Source organism: Schistocerca americana, chromosome 6 (assembly GCF_021461395.2).
Source record: "Schistocerca americana isolate TAMUIC-IGC-003095 chromosome 6, iqSchAmer2.1, whole genome shotgun sequence".
Classification (NCBI taxonomy): domain Eukaryota; kingdom Metazoa; phylum Arthropoda; class Insecta; order Orthoptera; family Acrididae; genus Schistocerca; species Schistocerca americana.
The window spans coordinates 349,171,985-349,188,690 of NC_060124.1; the positions used below are offsets into that span (position 1 = coordinate 349,171,985).

The 16,706-nt window shown below is 43.3% G+C and overlaps 1 protein-coding gene across 1 annotated transcript in view; it reads left to right on the plus strand.

The window, feature by feature from the left end:
- The window catches only part of LOC124619743 (guanine nucleotide-binding protein G(s) subunit alpha), a 372,022-nt gene that overhangs the window by 287,890 nt on the left and 67,426 nt on the right, over nucleotides 1-16,706 (plus strand). Inside the window, exon 6 of the mRNA XM_047146318.1 lies at nucleotides 9,040-9,094. Coding sequence (XP_047002274.1) covers nucleotides 9,040-9,094 — 55 coding nt within the window. The remainder of the gene's footprint in view (nucleotides 1-9,039; nucleotides 9,095-16,706) is intronic.

Consider the following 16,706-nt stretch of genomic DNA (forward strand, 5'->3'; position numbering starts at 1 on the left):
CATCATTCATTGTACTTCATTGAACACCCCTATGTCCCCCCTGCGGGTCCGGGAGTAAGAATAGGCCCAAGGTATTCCTGCCTGTCGTAAGAGGCGACTAAAAGGAGTTTCACACGTTTCGGCCCTTGTTTGATGTTTCCCTGAAGGGTTTGACCTCCAGTCTTCAAAATTTTCCCGAAGAGCGAGCCATTTGGGGAAGGGCGCCTTACATAGTTCATCGTGTCCCTCGTGCGTTGAGATCTTAAGCCCGCTTTCTCGTTGTCGCATTTGAGTCCTGATCATTCGTCATCTATTGGTCAAGGACACCTTCCTGGGTGCGTTTTCCACCATGCACTATGCAGTGTCGCTTTCTGTGTCAACGATGATCATGCACTTCTTTGCACCTGTTATCCAGCATGGTAGCCAGTCCATTGTGGTGGGGCCGCCATGTACCCTGTTGGTTGTAGACCCCTGACAACACAGCGATCACTCTGCTGATGCCTCTCCCTTTGTATGCCAAGGAGTAGGTGCCCATCCCCCTGGGTCATTGGGACTCCCGGCAATGGCCGTCCTCTCAGGTGGCCTTTGCTGCAGCTGGGTGGCGCCCGTAGGGAAGACCTCTGGTCGGAGTGGGTGGCATCAGGGCGGATGACACGTGATGAAGCGTAGTCCATCATCTCTTGGTGGTGGTGAAACACCAGCTGTCTCTAAGCGTTCCCCTCCCTGGCCCACCATGGGAGGAACATCAGGCTAAGGATGGCAGCGGATCTTATTCGCCCCAGTACCTTGTATGATTGAGAGCTGATGGGGATTCTTTCATGACAATGAAGCCTCAGTTTTTTTGTTAAGCATTTGAAGAACAAGTTTGGGGAGGTGGAGGGATTGTCGAAAATGAGATCTGGGTCAGTCTTGATCAAAACAGCATTTTCTGCCCAGTAACGGACGTTACTGGCTTGTGACCAGTTGGGGGATGTTTCTGTATCCATCACGCCCCATAACAGCTTAAATATGGTCCGGGGTATCATATTTCACAGGGACTTTCTTCTGCAGTCTTGACGATGAGCTGCGCGCCAATATAGAGCGGCGAGGTGTACATTTTATCTGGCATGTCCACCGGGGTTCGAAGGATAATCAGGTTGCCACTGGTGCCTTCATCTTGGCCTTCGAGGGTGATACATTGCCGGAGAAGGTCAAGGTGATGCTCTACCGCTGTGACGCCCAGCCATATATCCCTCCACCTATGCTGTGCTTTAAGTGCTGGAAGTTCGGCCATATGTCTTCCCTGCTGTACTTCCAGCATCACATGTCGAGATTGTGGACGCCCTTCACATCCTAATACTCCGCGTGCCCTGCCTCCCATTTGTGTCAACTGTGGAGAGCACCGTTCACCTTTCTCGTCAGAGTGCAGGATTCCTCAGAAAGAAAGGAAAATCATGGAGTACAAGACCCTGGACCGACTGACCTACAATGATTCTAAGAGAAAATTTGAACCTTGCATCCTGTACGTATGACATCGTCGTACACCGCCACAACAACAGTTCCGGCACCATCGCTCCGCCAACCCTAGTCATTCTCAGAACCAGAAGACTACACCTGCCCCCTCCCTGTTGCTCCCGCACTACCTACTTTGGGAGCGACTCCCCCCGCAACCATCGGGGATGCCCGTCTCCACTTCTAAGCCGGAGAAGCGTAAGTCTTCTTCGGCTTCTCTCCGTAGGATGGGGTCCCTTGGGTCACTCCCTTCCCAGGTTTTTGCTACTGGGCCGCCACACATTTCAGTGTGGCTCATGGTAGTTACTTAGCCATTGATTTATCAATTTGAAGCCCAGGACTTGCCCCATCTATCCACTGGAGAGCACATGACGACCTGTGTGGTATTGACCATTTTCCCGTCTTCATTTCACTGCCCCGGCATCAGGCCCACGGATGCCTGCCCAGATGGGCTTTAAACAAGGCAGACTGAGAAACTTTCACCCCTGCAGTCACCGTTGAATCTCCCCCACACAGTAACACCGATGTCATGTTTGAGCAGGTGACTACAACAATTGTTTCTGCGGCAGTAAATGCGATCCTTCGCTCTTTAGGGTGCCCCCGGCATAAGGCAGTCCCTGGGTGCTTGCTGGAAGTCGCTGAAGCAATTAAGGAGCTTCAGCGAGATCTACAGCGGCATAAGCGGCACCCTTCCCTGGACCACCTCATAGCCTTTTAGCAGCTTCGAGCCCACGTTCGCCAACAAACAACGGAAGTAGGAGTGTTGGGAGAGATATGTCTCGAACATTAGGTGCCATACGTCACCTTCCCAAGTCTGGACTAAGATGAGGCATCTTTTCAGCTACCAGACCCCCACAAGCGTTCCCGGTGTTACGATAAATAGCGTGTTATCTACCGACGCAAATGCAATTGCCAAGCACTTTGCTCGAGCCTCTGCATTGGAGAATTACCCCCCAGCCTTTCGCACTCTCAAACGGCGACTGGAAGGGAAAGTCCTTTCATTCACTACACGCCACAGTGAATCGTATAACACCCCATTTAGAGAGTGGGAGCTTCTCATTTCCCTTGCACATTGCCCTGACACAGCTCCTGTGCCTGATGGGATCCAGAGGCTGATGATTAAACATCTCTCATCTGACTACAAGCGACATATCCTCGTCATCTTCAACCAGATCTGGTGCGATGGTGTCTTTTCATTGCAGTGGCGGGAGGGCACCATCATTCTGGTGCTCAAACCTGGTAAAAACCCGCTTGATGTGGAAAGCTATTGGCCCATCAGCCTCACAAACATTCTTTGTAAGCTGGTGGAACGTATGGTGTGTCGGCGGTTGGGTTGGGTTGGGTTGGGTTGGGTTGGGTTGGGTTGGGTCCTGGAGTCACATGGCCTAATGGCTCCATGTCAGGGCGGCTTCCGCCTGGGTCGCTCTACCACTGATAATCTTTTATCCCTCGAGTCTGCCATCCGAACAGCCTTATCCAGATGCCAACACCTGGTTGCTGTCTTTTTTGACTTGTGTAAAGAATACGACACAACCTGGTGACAGCATATCCTTGCCACATTGTATGAGTGGGGTCTCCAGGACCCGCTCCCGATTTTTATCCAAAACTTCCTGTCGCTCCATACTTTCCATGTCCAAGTTGGTGCCTCCCATAGTTTCCATCCATATCCAGGGGAATGGAGTCCTTCAGGGCTCTGTTTTGAATGTCTCTTTATTTTTAGAGGCCATTAACGGTCTGACAGCAGCTGTCAGACCCTTGGTTACCTTCTCTGTATGTAGGCAACTTCTGCATTTCGTACTGCTGCTCCAGCACTGGTGTTGCTGAGCGTTGCCCACTTTGGGCCATCCATAAGGCGCAGTCATGGGCTCTCTCAGTTCTGGTTTTAGACACTCATTTGACTTGGCTTCCTCGTCTTCGTCAGCTTAAACGGAAGTGTTGGCAGCACCTCAGTGCCCTCCGCTGCCTGAGCAACACCAACTGGAGTGCAGATCGCCCCACGCTGCTGCAGCTCTACAGAGGCCTTGTTCATTCCCTCCTTGATTATGGGAGTGTGATTTATGGTTCAGCGGCGTCCTCAGCATTGCCTTTGCTTGACCCATTGCACCATTGCGGAGTTCAACAAGTGACAGGAGCTTTCAGGACGAGTCCGGTGACAAGCGTACAGGTGGAGGTTGGAATCCCTCCATTGAAGATCAGACATGCACAACTGCTCGCCAGTTACATTGCACACATTAATAGCTCTCCCGAACATCCTCATTCCCGTCTTCTTTTCCCAAACACGGCAGTTCACCTCCCACGTAGGCGGCCCAGGTGAGGGCTAACGATTGCAGTTCGCATTCGATTGCTTCTGTTTGAACTGGAGTCCTTCCCTTCACCACCTTTCCTCGATGTCCATTCATGTACACATCTGTGGTGTAGCTGTAGGCCGAAGCTTCCCCTGGACCTTTCGCATGGCCATAAGGACTCCCTTAACTCTGTGGCTCTCCACTGTCACTTCCTCTTGATTCTTAAAGTATTCTGGGGCTCTGAAGTGGTTTACACTGATGGCTTGATGGCTGATGGTAATGTTGGCTTCGCCTTTGTCCACAGAGGCCATATTGAACAGCATTCCATGCCCGATGGCTGCAGTGTATTCAATGCAGAGCTGGTGGCCATATCTCTTGCATTTCAGTGTATCCATTCATGTCCCGAGGAATCGTTTCTTCAGTGTGCTGACTCCTTGAGCAGCCTACAAGCTATCGACTGATGCTACCCTCGCCATCTGTTGTTAACGTCCATCCAGGAGTCCATCTATGTCCTGGACAGGTCCTGTTGTTCAATGGTGTTCGTGTGGACCCCAGGACACGTTGGCATCCCTGGCAGGCTGGCCAGACGGGCTACGTGGAAAGCGCTTTTGGAGATGGGCATCTCTGAACCTGACCTGCGTTCTGACTTCTGACGCAGGATTTTTTTGGCTTTGGGAGATGGAAAGGCATAGTCTCACTACGCACAACAAACTGGGTGCCATTAAGGAGATTACGAAGGTGTGGAAGTTTTCCATGCGGGCCTCTGGCAGAGAATCAGTTGTCCTCTGCCGGCTCTGCATTGACCACGCTTGGGCGACCCGGCGTGAAGACCTGCCTCAGTGTCGGTGGGGTGCCCGGTTGACAGCTCATATTCTGGTGCACTGCCCAGCGACGAAATCTTGGCAACGAAATCTTGGTTACCAGACTCGTTGCCACTCATTTTATTTGAAAAAGCCTCATTGGCTGATTTAGTTGTACGTTTTATTTGTGATGGTAGGTTTTATCAATTGTTCTAAGTTTTAGCCCATGTCCTTTGTCCCTCTGTGTCCTTCACCCTAGTAGTTTTAGGGTGGAGGTTTTAATGTGTTGCAGAGGGCTGGCTTTCCCTTTTTATTCTCGTGGTCGGCCAGCCATGGTAATCTGCTTTCTTGTTTTTACTCTCTTCTGTTTCTAGCGTCTCTCTGTTGTTTTTTGTCCTCTTTGTAATATTCGTTGCCTTTTCTTTGTTCTTGTGGTTTTTCATTTCATTATGTTTTGTGTTATATGTGTTGTCTGTTTTATTCACGCACTTGTGTCATTGTTTTTTTAGGAACAAGGGAGCGATGATCTCGTAGTTTGGTCCCGCACCCCTATGTATTAACATGTTGACCCAACAACATCGTTAATTACGATTGCAGTGGGCATGGGACCGTTGTATGCGACCGTTGATCGATGGAAATGTGTCAGCTCTTTGGGCGAATCACATTTTTGCTACACTAGGTCACTGGTTGTCTCCACAAACGCCGTCATCTAGGTGAATGGCATCTCAAAACGAGCAGTGCACCACAGGCACAATCTGGTGGGAGCAGTATTATGCTATGGGAGACATCCTCCTGCACTTGTCGTGGGACCTGCGATAGTATTCGAAGACACGCTGACAGCTGTGAACCACCAGCATCTCTTCGTGCTTGATGATTTTATCAACGATGATGTCATTTTTCAGCAGTATAATTATCCATGGCTCGGATTCATAACCGTGCTACAGTGGTTTGAGGAGTATTATAGTGAACTCGCATAGATGTCTCAGCGACCAGATTCACTTGATGCAAATCCTGTGGAACCCACCTGGATTGCTATCAAATCAGTGGCCTGTTATTTATGCGAATTACGTGACCTCTGCTTCGACGTCTAATGCGACATACCTCCACAAGCATACCAACCAACTGTCGAATTTCTTATATGCAGAATCCATGATGTATTTCAGTGCAAAGACAGACAAAAACAAGCTATTAAGCAGGAGGTCCTAATGTTTTGGCTCATCAGTTTATGTTAATGGGAATAAAGTGGAGTATCGATTTCAGTATCTTCTACAGCATTTTTAAAGGGATCAGTTTGCACCTTTTAATGATTAATTACATTACCAAAACATCATTAGAAATTCAGTGTCTCGTCTGACAATCACATTTGTATCATACAACATAATTTCAGTGAAATGCCTATATAAAATTATTACAGAATTAAATTAGTTTTCTCGATTCACAAATGTGTGTCGATTGACTTTAGCCTCTTTACAAATATATGTTTCATTTACTTACCCTTCTCTTGCCAATTCTGAAATCAGATCGAGTTAGACACCTTGTTGAGTCTGTAGTTCTTAGCTCTCTGGAGATTTTCAGGAACATTATATTTCTCAACAACAGCAAATCTTTTCGGCTAGAAATCTGGAAATATTTTCTGATTGTTGCAGTTTTCGTTATTCTGTAGTGCGTGGACTGAAGATAGCAGATGCAATGTGATTTCCCATTTCCATTTTTGAGCCACCTGTGTTGATTTGTGATTAACGTGCCCAGTTTTCTCCTTGGCAACATGTAAATGAGAACTGTTTGTATTGTTTTATGTTGCTGGAGCGATGTAACTATCTTACTGGAAGATTTTGGCAGGTACAAAGACAATGATGAAGGACACTCAGCAGAATCCTGTTTTGGTGAATTTTGTTTTGTAGATGTTTATAGTGCATCTTCTGTTCACAGGTAGCTGCATTCTCTCTGAGCTCCGAAGTTATCAATTTATGTCATCATTCACCACTGTTTCAGCAGTGAATGATTCATATTTGTCATTGTGGTAGAAAGAACCACATCTCCAAAGCAGATGCAGAAACTTTTGTACTGCATTTGGCCCAGAAATTGTAGGTACTTGTTGGAGGTTTTGTGATAGACATGTATCTGCAGTCTACGTGTGAACAGTCAGGTATTAAGTGAGAAGAACTATGGAGTGAGCTCCCCAACAGTTTTGTCACTGACCTCATGCTGTTCAATGTATTTTCGCGTCCTTTAATGACATTCTCAGTGTGAGGAGCCAAATCAACAGGGAATCAAAAATAACCTAGCTTGTTCCGAGGTTGGTACAGTTTGCACTGTGAAAGGAACTAGTGAAGGTTCACCCTCCCCCCCCCCCCCCCCCCCCAGAGAAACTACCTTAGTTGCCTCTATTACAGTCCACTGCCTTTGATGCCGTGCTGTGCAGAGGAAAAAAAGCCCAGATTCACCACATGTATTGGAAGAGAAAGTAGCTTGTATTGTCTTGTGTATTGGAACACTGTAAACAAACAGAGAACTTATGCAAAAATATGTCTGCCATGTGGGGAGATGTTGTTTACTGATAAACCATGCCATCATCATCTTCTATAGGCCTTTCATTCAAATATCGAGACAAAGTATGTAGAATTTTGGGCTATGTGCTTCAAAAGTTACTAGGTGACAGTTTTATCCCACTATTTATTTTTATTTGCTAGGTGCAAATAACAGACAAGTCACTTTAGACAGTGTCATCATTTTGAGGACTTTAGAATCCTCAAGCATGAAATCAACTAACCAAAACTGAATGTTTTAATGCAATATCAGTTGAAAGGGTTTATTGATCTCAGTATTTTTTGTGAAAACATTGTTGTAGATGCAAAATTTTCTGCATTGCTGGGGAACTCAACTTCATATTCCACTAGGATGTTGTTCCATCCCATTGACACAGAGATAATCTTCAATGAATATCTGGCTCAACTGTGACCAGGTCAGACATGGAATGGGGACCTGGTCTTACAGCACTAACCATTTCACATTCTTCCCAAGTAGATGTTCAATAAATATTCTGTTCATAAATCACCAACAGCAAAAATGTTGGATGTGCTAAAGAAATGTATTACAGTTGCAATGAACTTAGTGACTGAAGGTGTTTTTATTTGACGTGGAATGAATTTGGGTAATATTTGGAAACTGTCCATGTGGCAGAGGGAGACTTAACAGCTATGAACTTCAGTTTTATTGCATGTATTTATTTCATGAAATGTAAAAAGTATGGTGATAGGGCCATTATTTTGTCTCAATTTGTGTGTCTCATGCACTGAGGCAATATGCTAACTTAATTTTCTGTACTATCTGCTGACAGAAGGAAATGATAATGTTATTCCTTATGTATGAGCACAACTTTCCTCTTAACATGCATCAAGCGGATTTTGTATTTATTTGCAGAGCCAAGTGTTATAACTAATCTGGTTAGAGAGACAGAAGCAGAAGTAATTTGCAACAAAACTTTTCAAGGAGTTGAGTGGATCTTTGCAAAGGACTGTCCTTTAATTTCATTCAGAACATGTTCTGTTCAACAAATTGACTTAACACCAACATTTGATGTAGTGCATGTTCAGGAGGCAGTGAATAGATAGAATACCCTAAACTTTCTGGTGTGCATGCTGATCATAATTTGAATTTAAAAAATGTTTGTGTACTTTTCAAACAACTAAATTCAGCAACTTTTGCCATATGCTTAACTGCCAGGTGTGGAAGCAAGAAAATCATACTAACAGTTTTGGGTTATTTACATCTGCTAATTTCTTATGACATAATTTCATAGTGCTACTCATCTGTTAGGGTCCACCTTCATAGCCGAGTTGTCAGCATGTCTGTCTATCATTCGTAAGACCCAGATTCAATTCACGGAAGTGCCAGGAACCTTTCCTCGGTGGGAGGACTGAAAGAGGGTCCATTCAGCTGTGTGAGGACAATTGAAGAGAGACTTAAATGGGAGTAAGCTGCTCAAAATGTTTGGAAGGCTGACAGCAGCCAGGAGAGGAGTGTACTGACAGCATGCCCCTCCGTACCTCATCCACATGATGCCTTATGTCAGAGAATGACACAGCAGCCAGTCAGGATTGTGCAGTCCTGTGGCATGATCGTGGAGCTACCCTTTTTTTTTAATTCATCCCTTAGGTAGAACGCATTGATTGCAGGTAGTTAAATTATCACCAACAGGCAACATATACATGCGTATTCAAGGAGTTAGTGACAATTGTCTTGATAACCCATTCCATTTGGAGAAGAATAGTACTGTTGCTATTACTCTATAAAGATGTTAATTGATTTATTAACTAATTACTGTTTATTAGCTGATTCCTGTGATGTTATTCAGTATTGTATAGTGTACATTACTGCTTTATTGGAAAATGGTTGGGAAATTGGAAAAGAAAAGAGCTATCTTACCAGGTTGTGGTACATTGATGTTATAACTAACACTGTTCTTTTTTTCTTCTCTTCCTCAGCTTCTTGGACAAAGTTCACATAATTAAGCAGCCCAACTACACACCCACTGAACAAGTAAGTATTTCATATTCTTTCTATGTTTAATGCTGCTCTCAATATGTATCTTTTGCAACAATTTAGTTGGCAAACAGTGAAATATCACAAATAACAAGATATGGAGAGTAAAGCAACCGATTCAACATTTAATGCATGATTTAAGATTATACTGAGTCATAAGAATGGAATACATTTACAAAAGCGTCCACAGAAGTTGCATGTTGTGGCCCTAGTTATTTTACATTTTCTAAACATCTCGTGTATGAACAGGACTAAGAATGGACAGATCAAGGTTGTTAGTTATCCCTATAAAGTTTCGCAGTTTTGGATGAACTATTACAGGAATTGTGGAGGCGGTAAACTCTGGTGTTACACATACCGGGTGGGGGGGAATACAGAGTGCAGGTGTGATAGAGAAATGATTTACAATCAGTTGTAGACTAAAAGAGAAAAAAAAAGTATTAACAAATGAATTACGTAGGAAGGAGCAGACATTTGACTTTCCAGAATAATTTAAATCACATTGAGCTGCCTTTAAAATTTTGTTCAATTGTTGTAATTAGTGTGCAGAAATAGTGTCAGGGTTCAGGAGCCCAAGTGAAAAGTTTGAAAAGAAACACTTAGTCATTTTGTGAGGTGGATATTGAGAGAGATGACTACTGAAATGGAATAATAAATCGTAAACCACATATTAAGATGTTACAGATACTTTTTACTAATATCTACAAAATTTGTGAAAAAGGTTTACAAGATAACTGAGTGGAGCAAAACATCGAAATATAAAACCTAGAAAATTTGACTTTATTTCCCCTCTCCTCCTCCTCCCTGCCATCCAACTCCATCCCTGCCGTTGTTAATTTTATTTTTTAAAAGGCATAAGACAGTGGTCAAGTCTCTCAAAAATAAACATTCATAATTCCTCAGTAACATTTATAAATATTATAAATATTTGAAGTAACATGCCATCCAAAGTCAAATATGTAGAATGTTTACTCCTGAAAGGTTGGTTTAGAGCTGACTGTTGTTGCCACAGGGAACAGGATAACTTGCTGCATCATGCAATTGGAATTTTTCAGACCTTCTACTGTTCGGCAGTATAATATTTGTGTGCAGGATTACCAAGACAAATTGAACCCAATCTCAGTTGCCATAAGCATTACTGAGTAATGTACACATTGGTGTTTTAATGCCCTTTCATACCAGTTACCAGTAGAGTAAACTGCTGTGACCAATGAGACATTGAACCTAGGGATTGCCATTGGCTATTTTGTGTTGTAATAATGTAAAGGTAAGTGCAGCAGATGCACTTACCAGTTCAGTGTTGGACGGCAACCACCAGTGAACATATGTGCCAACCTGAACAACTTCCTCACTGTGGATTACAGAAGCCACTGTTACCCACCTTGTAAACCTGCTGAAAATGTGCCAAAGGATACAGAGATCACTATGAGTTCAGGAAGACCACCATTGGATGACAGAAAAATGGTACAGGTCCCTGGGACTGGAGACTCAATGGCATAGTCAGTGTGTGTTGAGAACATTTGATGTGACACATTCTGCTTGCCATGAGGGTGTTATTCAGGCATATGGTAGACGTGTTCTCTTATGTGTGGTCTTAACACCTAATAAAATGAAATGGAGCCCCTTCTCAGCCTCCATTGTGTTTCTCTGGCAAATAATAGTAACTTGTAGGTGTATTGTTACTCAGAAAAGATAATCACCTCTCTATGGTACCCCAGTAATTGGTATGGTTTCAAGAATATTTCATGGAGGTGAGGGTGCTTGGGTGACACTCCTCAGTCCTGTTGAGTGCATCATGGAAGCCACTGAGGAAGATATAAATGCCTTAAAGTCAGCTCTAATCACTTGCCTTACCTTGTGTTGTGAGTGGTGGTATGTGTCTCCAATACAACTGCTCATGTAGGTTTTTAATTCAGGGTAGTTTTCCAGGTAGAATGGAACATGTGGTGTTGAAGACTTGGTACAGGAAGGATTATTTGGCATGAATTTGTAATTTTTTGATTAAATTATTCAATAAAAATGTGTTATCAGCCGGCTCCATTGAGCAGTGGAGACAAATTATGGCAGTGATGAAGAAGAAGAAGAAGAAGAAGAAGAAGAAATACTGAATAAATATTACTTTGTTTACTCATTCCTGTTGTGTACCACATTGACTGGGGTACTTCATCTTCTGGAGCTCAAAACTAAACACACACAGTAGTCTATTTTTAATGTTCAGACTGACACCACTATCATTAATAGGTAAAATTGTGGTTGGAACTTCCTTTGCTTATGCAAGCTTTTGACTGTATGTATTATAACATCCTATTAAAGAAGTTTTACAGGATGGGCCATGGGTATGGAACCATCCTTTTAAATCAAAACAGGTAGAAAACAGAAAATTAAGGTAAATTGTATGAGGCTGGAGAAGGGGGGGGGGGGGACGATTTTGAGGCTATGTTACCAATCTTACAGCCATTTTGGAAGCTGCCTTCTTGCATGCAACTCGTATTTCCAAATAGAAAGTGGGTCATGTGACATATCAAATGGATAGAGAATAGACGTATTGCCTGTTGGCTTTTGTCTCAGGATCTTCGACCAGTGTATATCAGCCTGATATTTTGCCAACAAAAGTGCGTGGCATTCTTGAAAATACACCATCCATTGCTGATGGCAGACTGGAATTGAACCCAGGGCTGGAGTTTATTTGTACTCTTCTCACTAAATTCCATGGAGGGCATTTCCCTGGTCATTGTAGATGTTGCTCTTTGCAAATTCCCCATTAGAATATTCACCAGTGGCAGTGCCATAAAAGCTGTTGTTTCTTGTTTTTCACTGGATGAATGCCATCTGATAATACTGTGAGACTATGGTCTGGTTTCTCATGTGCTTGGCTCCAGTCCAGTGTCATATATCTAGTAATTCAGTAAAAAAAAATTAACCTTTGCTTCATTGATTTCTTCATGTGCAGCTTTAACCAGATCCAATGACGTAGGAGTAGATGGAAGGAGGCGATGGAGAATCTAGATTTTACCCACTCCAGCAGGAAGAGCTGGGGCCTGCTGAGGAAATTAGGCAGTGCCACAGCACCTAACAGGCTGACTCTTGGAACCAGCGCATCTGAGATTGCAGCTGTCCTGAAACAGACCTCCAAAATCCAGCTAAAAACAGCCGAAAAGAGAAAAATTTCCCAAGAGCTAAGCAGTTTATTGCTTAATAACCCAACCAACATGGGCATTGTAAAAGAAGTGGAGACAGAAGAGATATCCCAGGCCTTGAAGCTAATGAAGACAGGAAAAGCAGCCGGACCTGACAACATCCTACCAGAATTCTTAAAGGAATTGGGAACTTTAGGAAGAAGGTGGCTGACCAAACTTTGTACTGAATGCATACGCACGGGGGTTGTGCCTAAGGAATGGAAAGAAGGAAAAGTCATCGCAGTGCTGAAACCCGGAAAGACTGGAGATAATCCTAGGAATTACAGACCAATATCCCTGCTATGTACCTCCTATAAATTATTTGAGAGAATATTGCTGACTAGATTAACTCCATACATCGAAGCCAACCTCCCAACATACCAAGCGGGTTTCCGAGCAGGTAGAAACTGCTGCGATCAAGTGCTGTCCCTCACAACCTATATTGAGAAAGGCTTCCAGAACAAGATGAAAACTGGCCTGGTCCTCATAGACCTCACATCAGCTTACGACACGGTGTGGATTGAAGGGTTACTGCTTAAGCTAACTAGAATCATAAATTGCAAGCAGACTTACAAACTACTCAAGAACATACTAACGAACAGGAAAATCAAGGTCTCACTCAATGGCACGAACAGTAAGAGCATGGTTCTGAATAATGGACTGCCACAGGGTTCGGCACTAGCACCAGCTCTCTTCAATCTATATATAACTGACTTGCCAGAAACTAAATCACGCAAATTTGCATATGCAGATGACCTGGCCATCGCATGTCAGAGTAAAAACTACAACGATCTCGACGAAACACTGAGTGCAGACCTTGAAGTCCTGAACACCTATTACTCCAAGTGGAACCTACTTCCCAACCCCAACAAAACAACCAGCACTATAATGCACCTCAACAACAGAGAGACACACAGAAAATTACAGATCTTTTCGAATGGCCAAAGCATAAGACATGAGGATAAGCCTAAATATTTGTGAGTGAAACTAGACCGGACCCTAACGTACAGCTCACACCTCGAAGACACAAAGCAAAAACTAAAATCCCGCAAAACTGGCTGGAACAACATGGGGATGTGGAGCGAGCACTTTGAGAACTTCAGCACTAGCCCTTGTCTACAGTGTAGCTGAATACTGTTCACCAGTCTGGAGGAGAAGTGCACACGTATCTAAAGTGGATGTCCAGCTGAGGGAGACAATGCGAATAATCTCGGGAACACTCAGGGCCACCCCCTGTGCATGGCTTCCTGTACTAGCGAACATAGAGCCTCCAGAAATCAGGCGATCACAGCTAGCCCTAAAAACCTACAGGAAAATTATAGACAACCCGGACCTCCCCATCCACCAAGATGTGACACCGACAAACAGGCTTAAATCCAGATCACCCTTTTGGAAAATCGGTAAAGAACTACAAGCCTTTGAGCCGAGAACGGCCTGGAACGAAGTATGTTCGGCAAGTGAATTTAAGAACAAAAATTTAGTACACGATCCGAACAAGAAGATTGATGGCTTCAACCTACCAAGAAGAGTGCGGACAGCTCTAATCCGGGTCAGAACGAGTGTTGGGAGATGTAAACACCTGATGAACAAGTGGGGCCTGGCAGACAGCGCTGTATGCGAGTGCGGTGAAATACAGACATTGGACCATCTACTCGTGTGCAAAGTGTATGGCTATGGTGGTGAACTCATGGACATACATAGACTCAGTGACTCAGCCATAGAGTGGCTCAAAACATATGTAATATAGCGTAGAATTATATTGTTTTCTTTTTTAGTATATAGTGATAAGAATATTGTAAATTATGCCTCTGTGATGCCGAACGAGTAAGTAAGTAATTAATGAAAAGCTTTGCCAGTGAAATAGTTTTGCTGCAGTTAACTATTGCTTTTCCCTGCAGTGTGCAGTATGTAAAATGGCTTGATTCTTTTATCTATTTGTTAACAAAGTTGATAGATGTCACTTCTACAAGATGGAAAATCTGAGCCCTGCCTTGATGTAGTTTTTGTCATTATCTGATATAATTTTATGCTTGTGACCGGTGCCTACTCATTTCTTCAAATAATATCTACAAGAGAGTTACACAAAACAAAATCATGGAGCAGATTGTTATTCAGCTTCATCTATAGTAAACTCTGGTATCATAATCAACATTACAAAGCAGGATTATGTTTGATTTAAAAACAGTACTATTACCAACATTTTGTATTTTTCTCTAACGCACAAATAATTAGAATATTTGGACACCTTCTTTCATAATATTATATGAAAGAGAGGGATCAGAATAAAGCAGTCTTATAATCGAGCCTCTCGATCCTAAAAATCCGAGGCTTACTTTGAGGCTCTTTTGCAGGTTTTCCACGAGACAGGGTGCAGGCCCATCTTGCCAACCCCTACCGGATGGAGCATGTAATTTATTTCAAGGTGTTCATCCTTTAGTCTTTGATGATTTAACTTCCTACCTCTAAGGCAGTAGACTGGGTTGCCTTCACCAGCGTCACCATATGGATGATCTTCATCCAGCATGAGTCACACATTGTTCATGAAAGCAAGGGGAGAATCCCTACAGATCAGAACCCAATCTTATGTTGGTGGAGCTGTTGATTGTTAGCATGAGTAAAATAAAAAAAAAAGAATAAAAATAAATGTATGTGGGCTGTAATGGTCTGTCTCATACTCCGCTGTTACTTGCAACAGCAGTTTGTTGCAGCATGAGAGTCCGGGATTTGTTTGTCATGAGACACTTGTCAGTTGTCATGTTTATGAATTTCAATGGCTTCCCTGAACAAACAATATGGTACCTCTTCTGTGTAATGAGAATTTGTGTGTCAGTGCATTTCATTATGTGGTCGGTCAAAAGAAGCATGTACTCCACCACAGCTAATTTCTCTGCTAATTCTGACTTGGAGTACTGATGATCATGGTATTGATGAATTGTGCAGGTATTGCAACATAGACGTTTCCTCATGAGCATGGTATGTGATATACTCCCTACATTGAGAGTGGGGTCCTGATCTGAGACTCAGATCTCCGACCTTCTTGGTTAGTTGGTTTGCACATAGTCCTTACTCTGCATTTTCACCATATATGATCAGTTATACCAGTCACCTTGGGAATGTAGAAAGGCAGTACTCAACATTTATTCTTATGACCTGTCGTCTTGATGGGTCTAAGGTTCCGTGACATTTCCTATGCTTGTATAACTGTTGGAGTACCCATTGTTCCTCAGAAACATTCCAGTTGTTGCATCTCACATCTGAGGTTCTGCAGCTTGCATATTGGTGTTCATCATTGAGCATTATTAATCACACCACTTCTCTATCTTGGGTGAGGATTTGAAAGTTTGTGCAAGTATTAGTCCATGAAGAGTCAGTTTTCAGTGCCTGCTGTGGCCAAGGTTCTCATCTTATCTTGTAACTACCACATCTTGAAAGGTTGGTTGGTTGGTTAGTGTCTAACGTCCCGTCGACAACGAGGTCATTAGAGACGGAGCGCAAGCTCGGGTTAGGGAAGGATTGGGAAGGAAATCTGCCATGCCCTTTCAAAGGAACCATCTCGGCATTCGCCTGAAACGATTTAGGGAAATCATGGAAAACCTAAATCAGGATGGCCGGAGACGGGATTGAACCGTCGTCCTCCCGAATGCGAGTCCAGTGTGCTAACCACTGCGCCACCTCGCTCGGTCATCTTGAAAGGGTAGCTGTCAAATCTTTTCTATCTTCTGAATAAATTTAACATTGGGCATGGTGACTGTTCGAATGTCTTATGAAGTTGCTGAGCAGTTCCTCAAAATGTGTCTGTCAAAATCTATGCACAAAGCATACGACAACTATCACTGTCGCACCGTAGCAAAAGATCTGACTGAGAACCCAAGAAAATTCTGGTCCTATGTAAAATCACCAAGTGGATCTAAGGCTTCCATTCACTCGCTCATTGGCCAGTCTGGCATAGCAGTTGATGGTAACAAAACAAAAGTCAAAATTTTAAATTTCAAATTTAAGAAATTGTTCATGCAGAATAATCGTACAAGCATATTGTTATTTAATCACCAAACAGACTCCCATATGGACAACAGGGTAATAAGCATAACCGGCATAGAGAAACGGCTGAAACAGTTGAAAACAAGGAAGTTGCCAGTTCTGGATGGAACCCCAAATTGGTTTGACAAAGAATACTCTATGGAATTGACCACTTGCTTGGCGTGCTTTTATCGTGAATTTCCAACCCAGTGCAAAGTCGCAAATAACTGGAAAAAAATGCAGGTGACTTCTGTGTATGAGAAGGGCAGAACCTTCAAAATTACTGACCAATATCACTAACATTGGTTTTCTGCAAAATCCTTTAACCTGTTACAAGTTTTCTTGAGACAAAGAAGCTTTTGTTCATCAATCAGCATGATTTTTGAAAGCATCGCTCATGCGAAACTCAGTTTGTC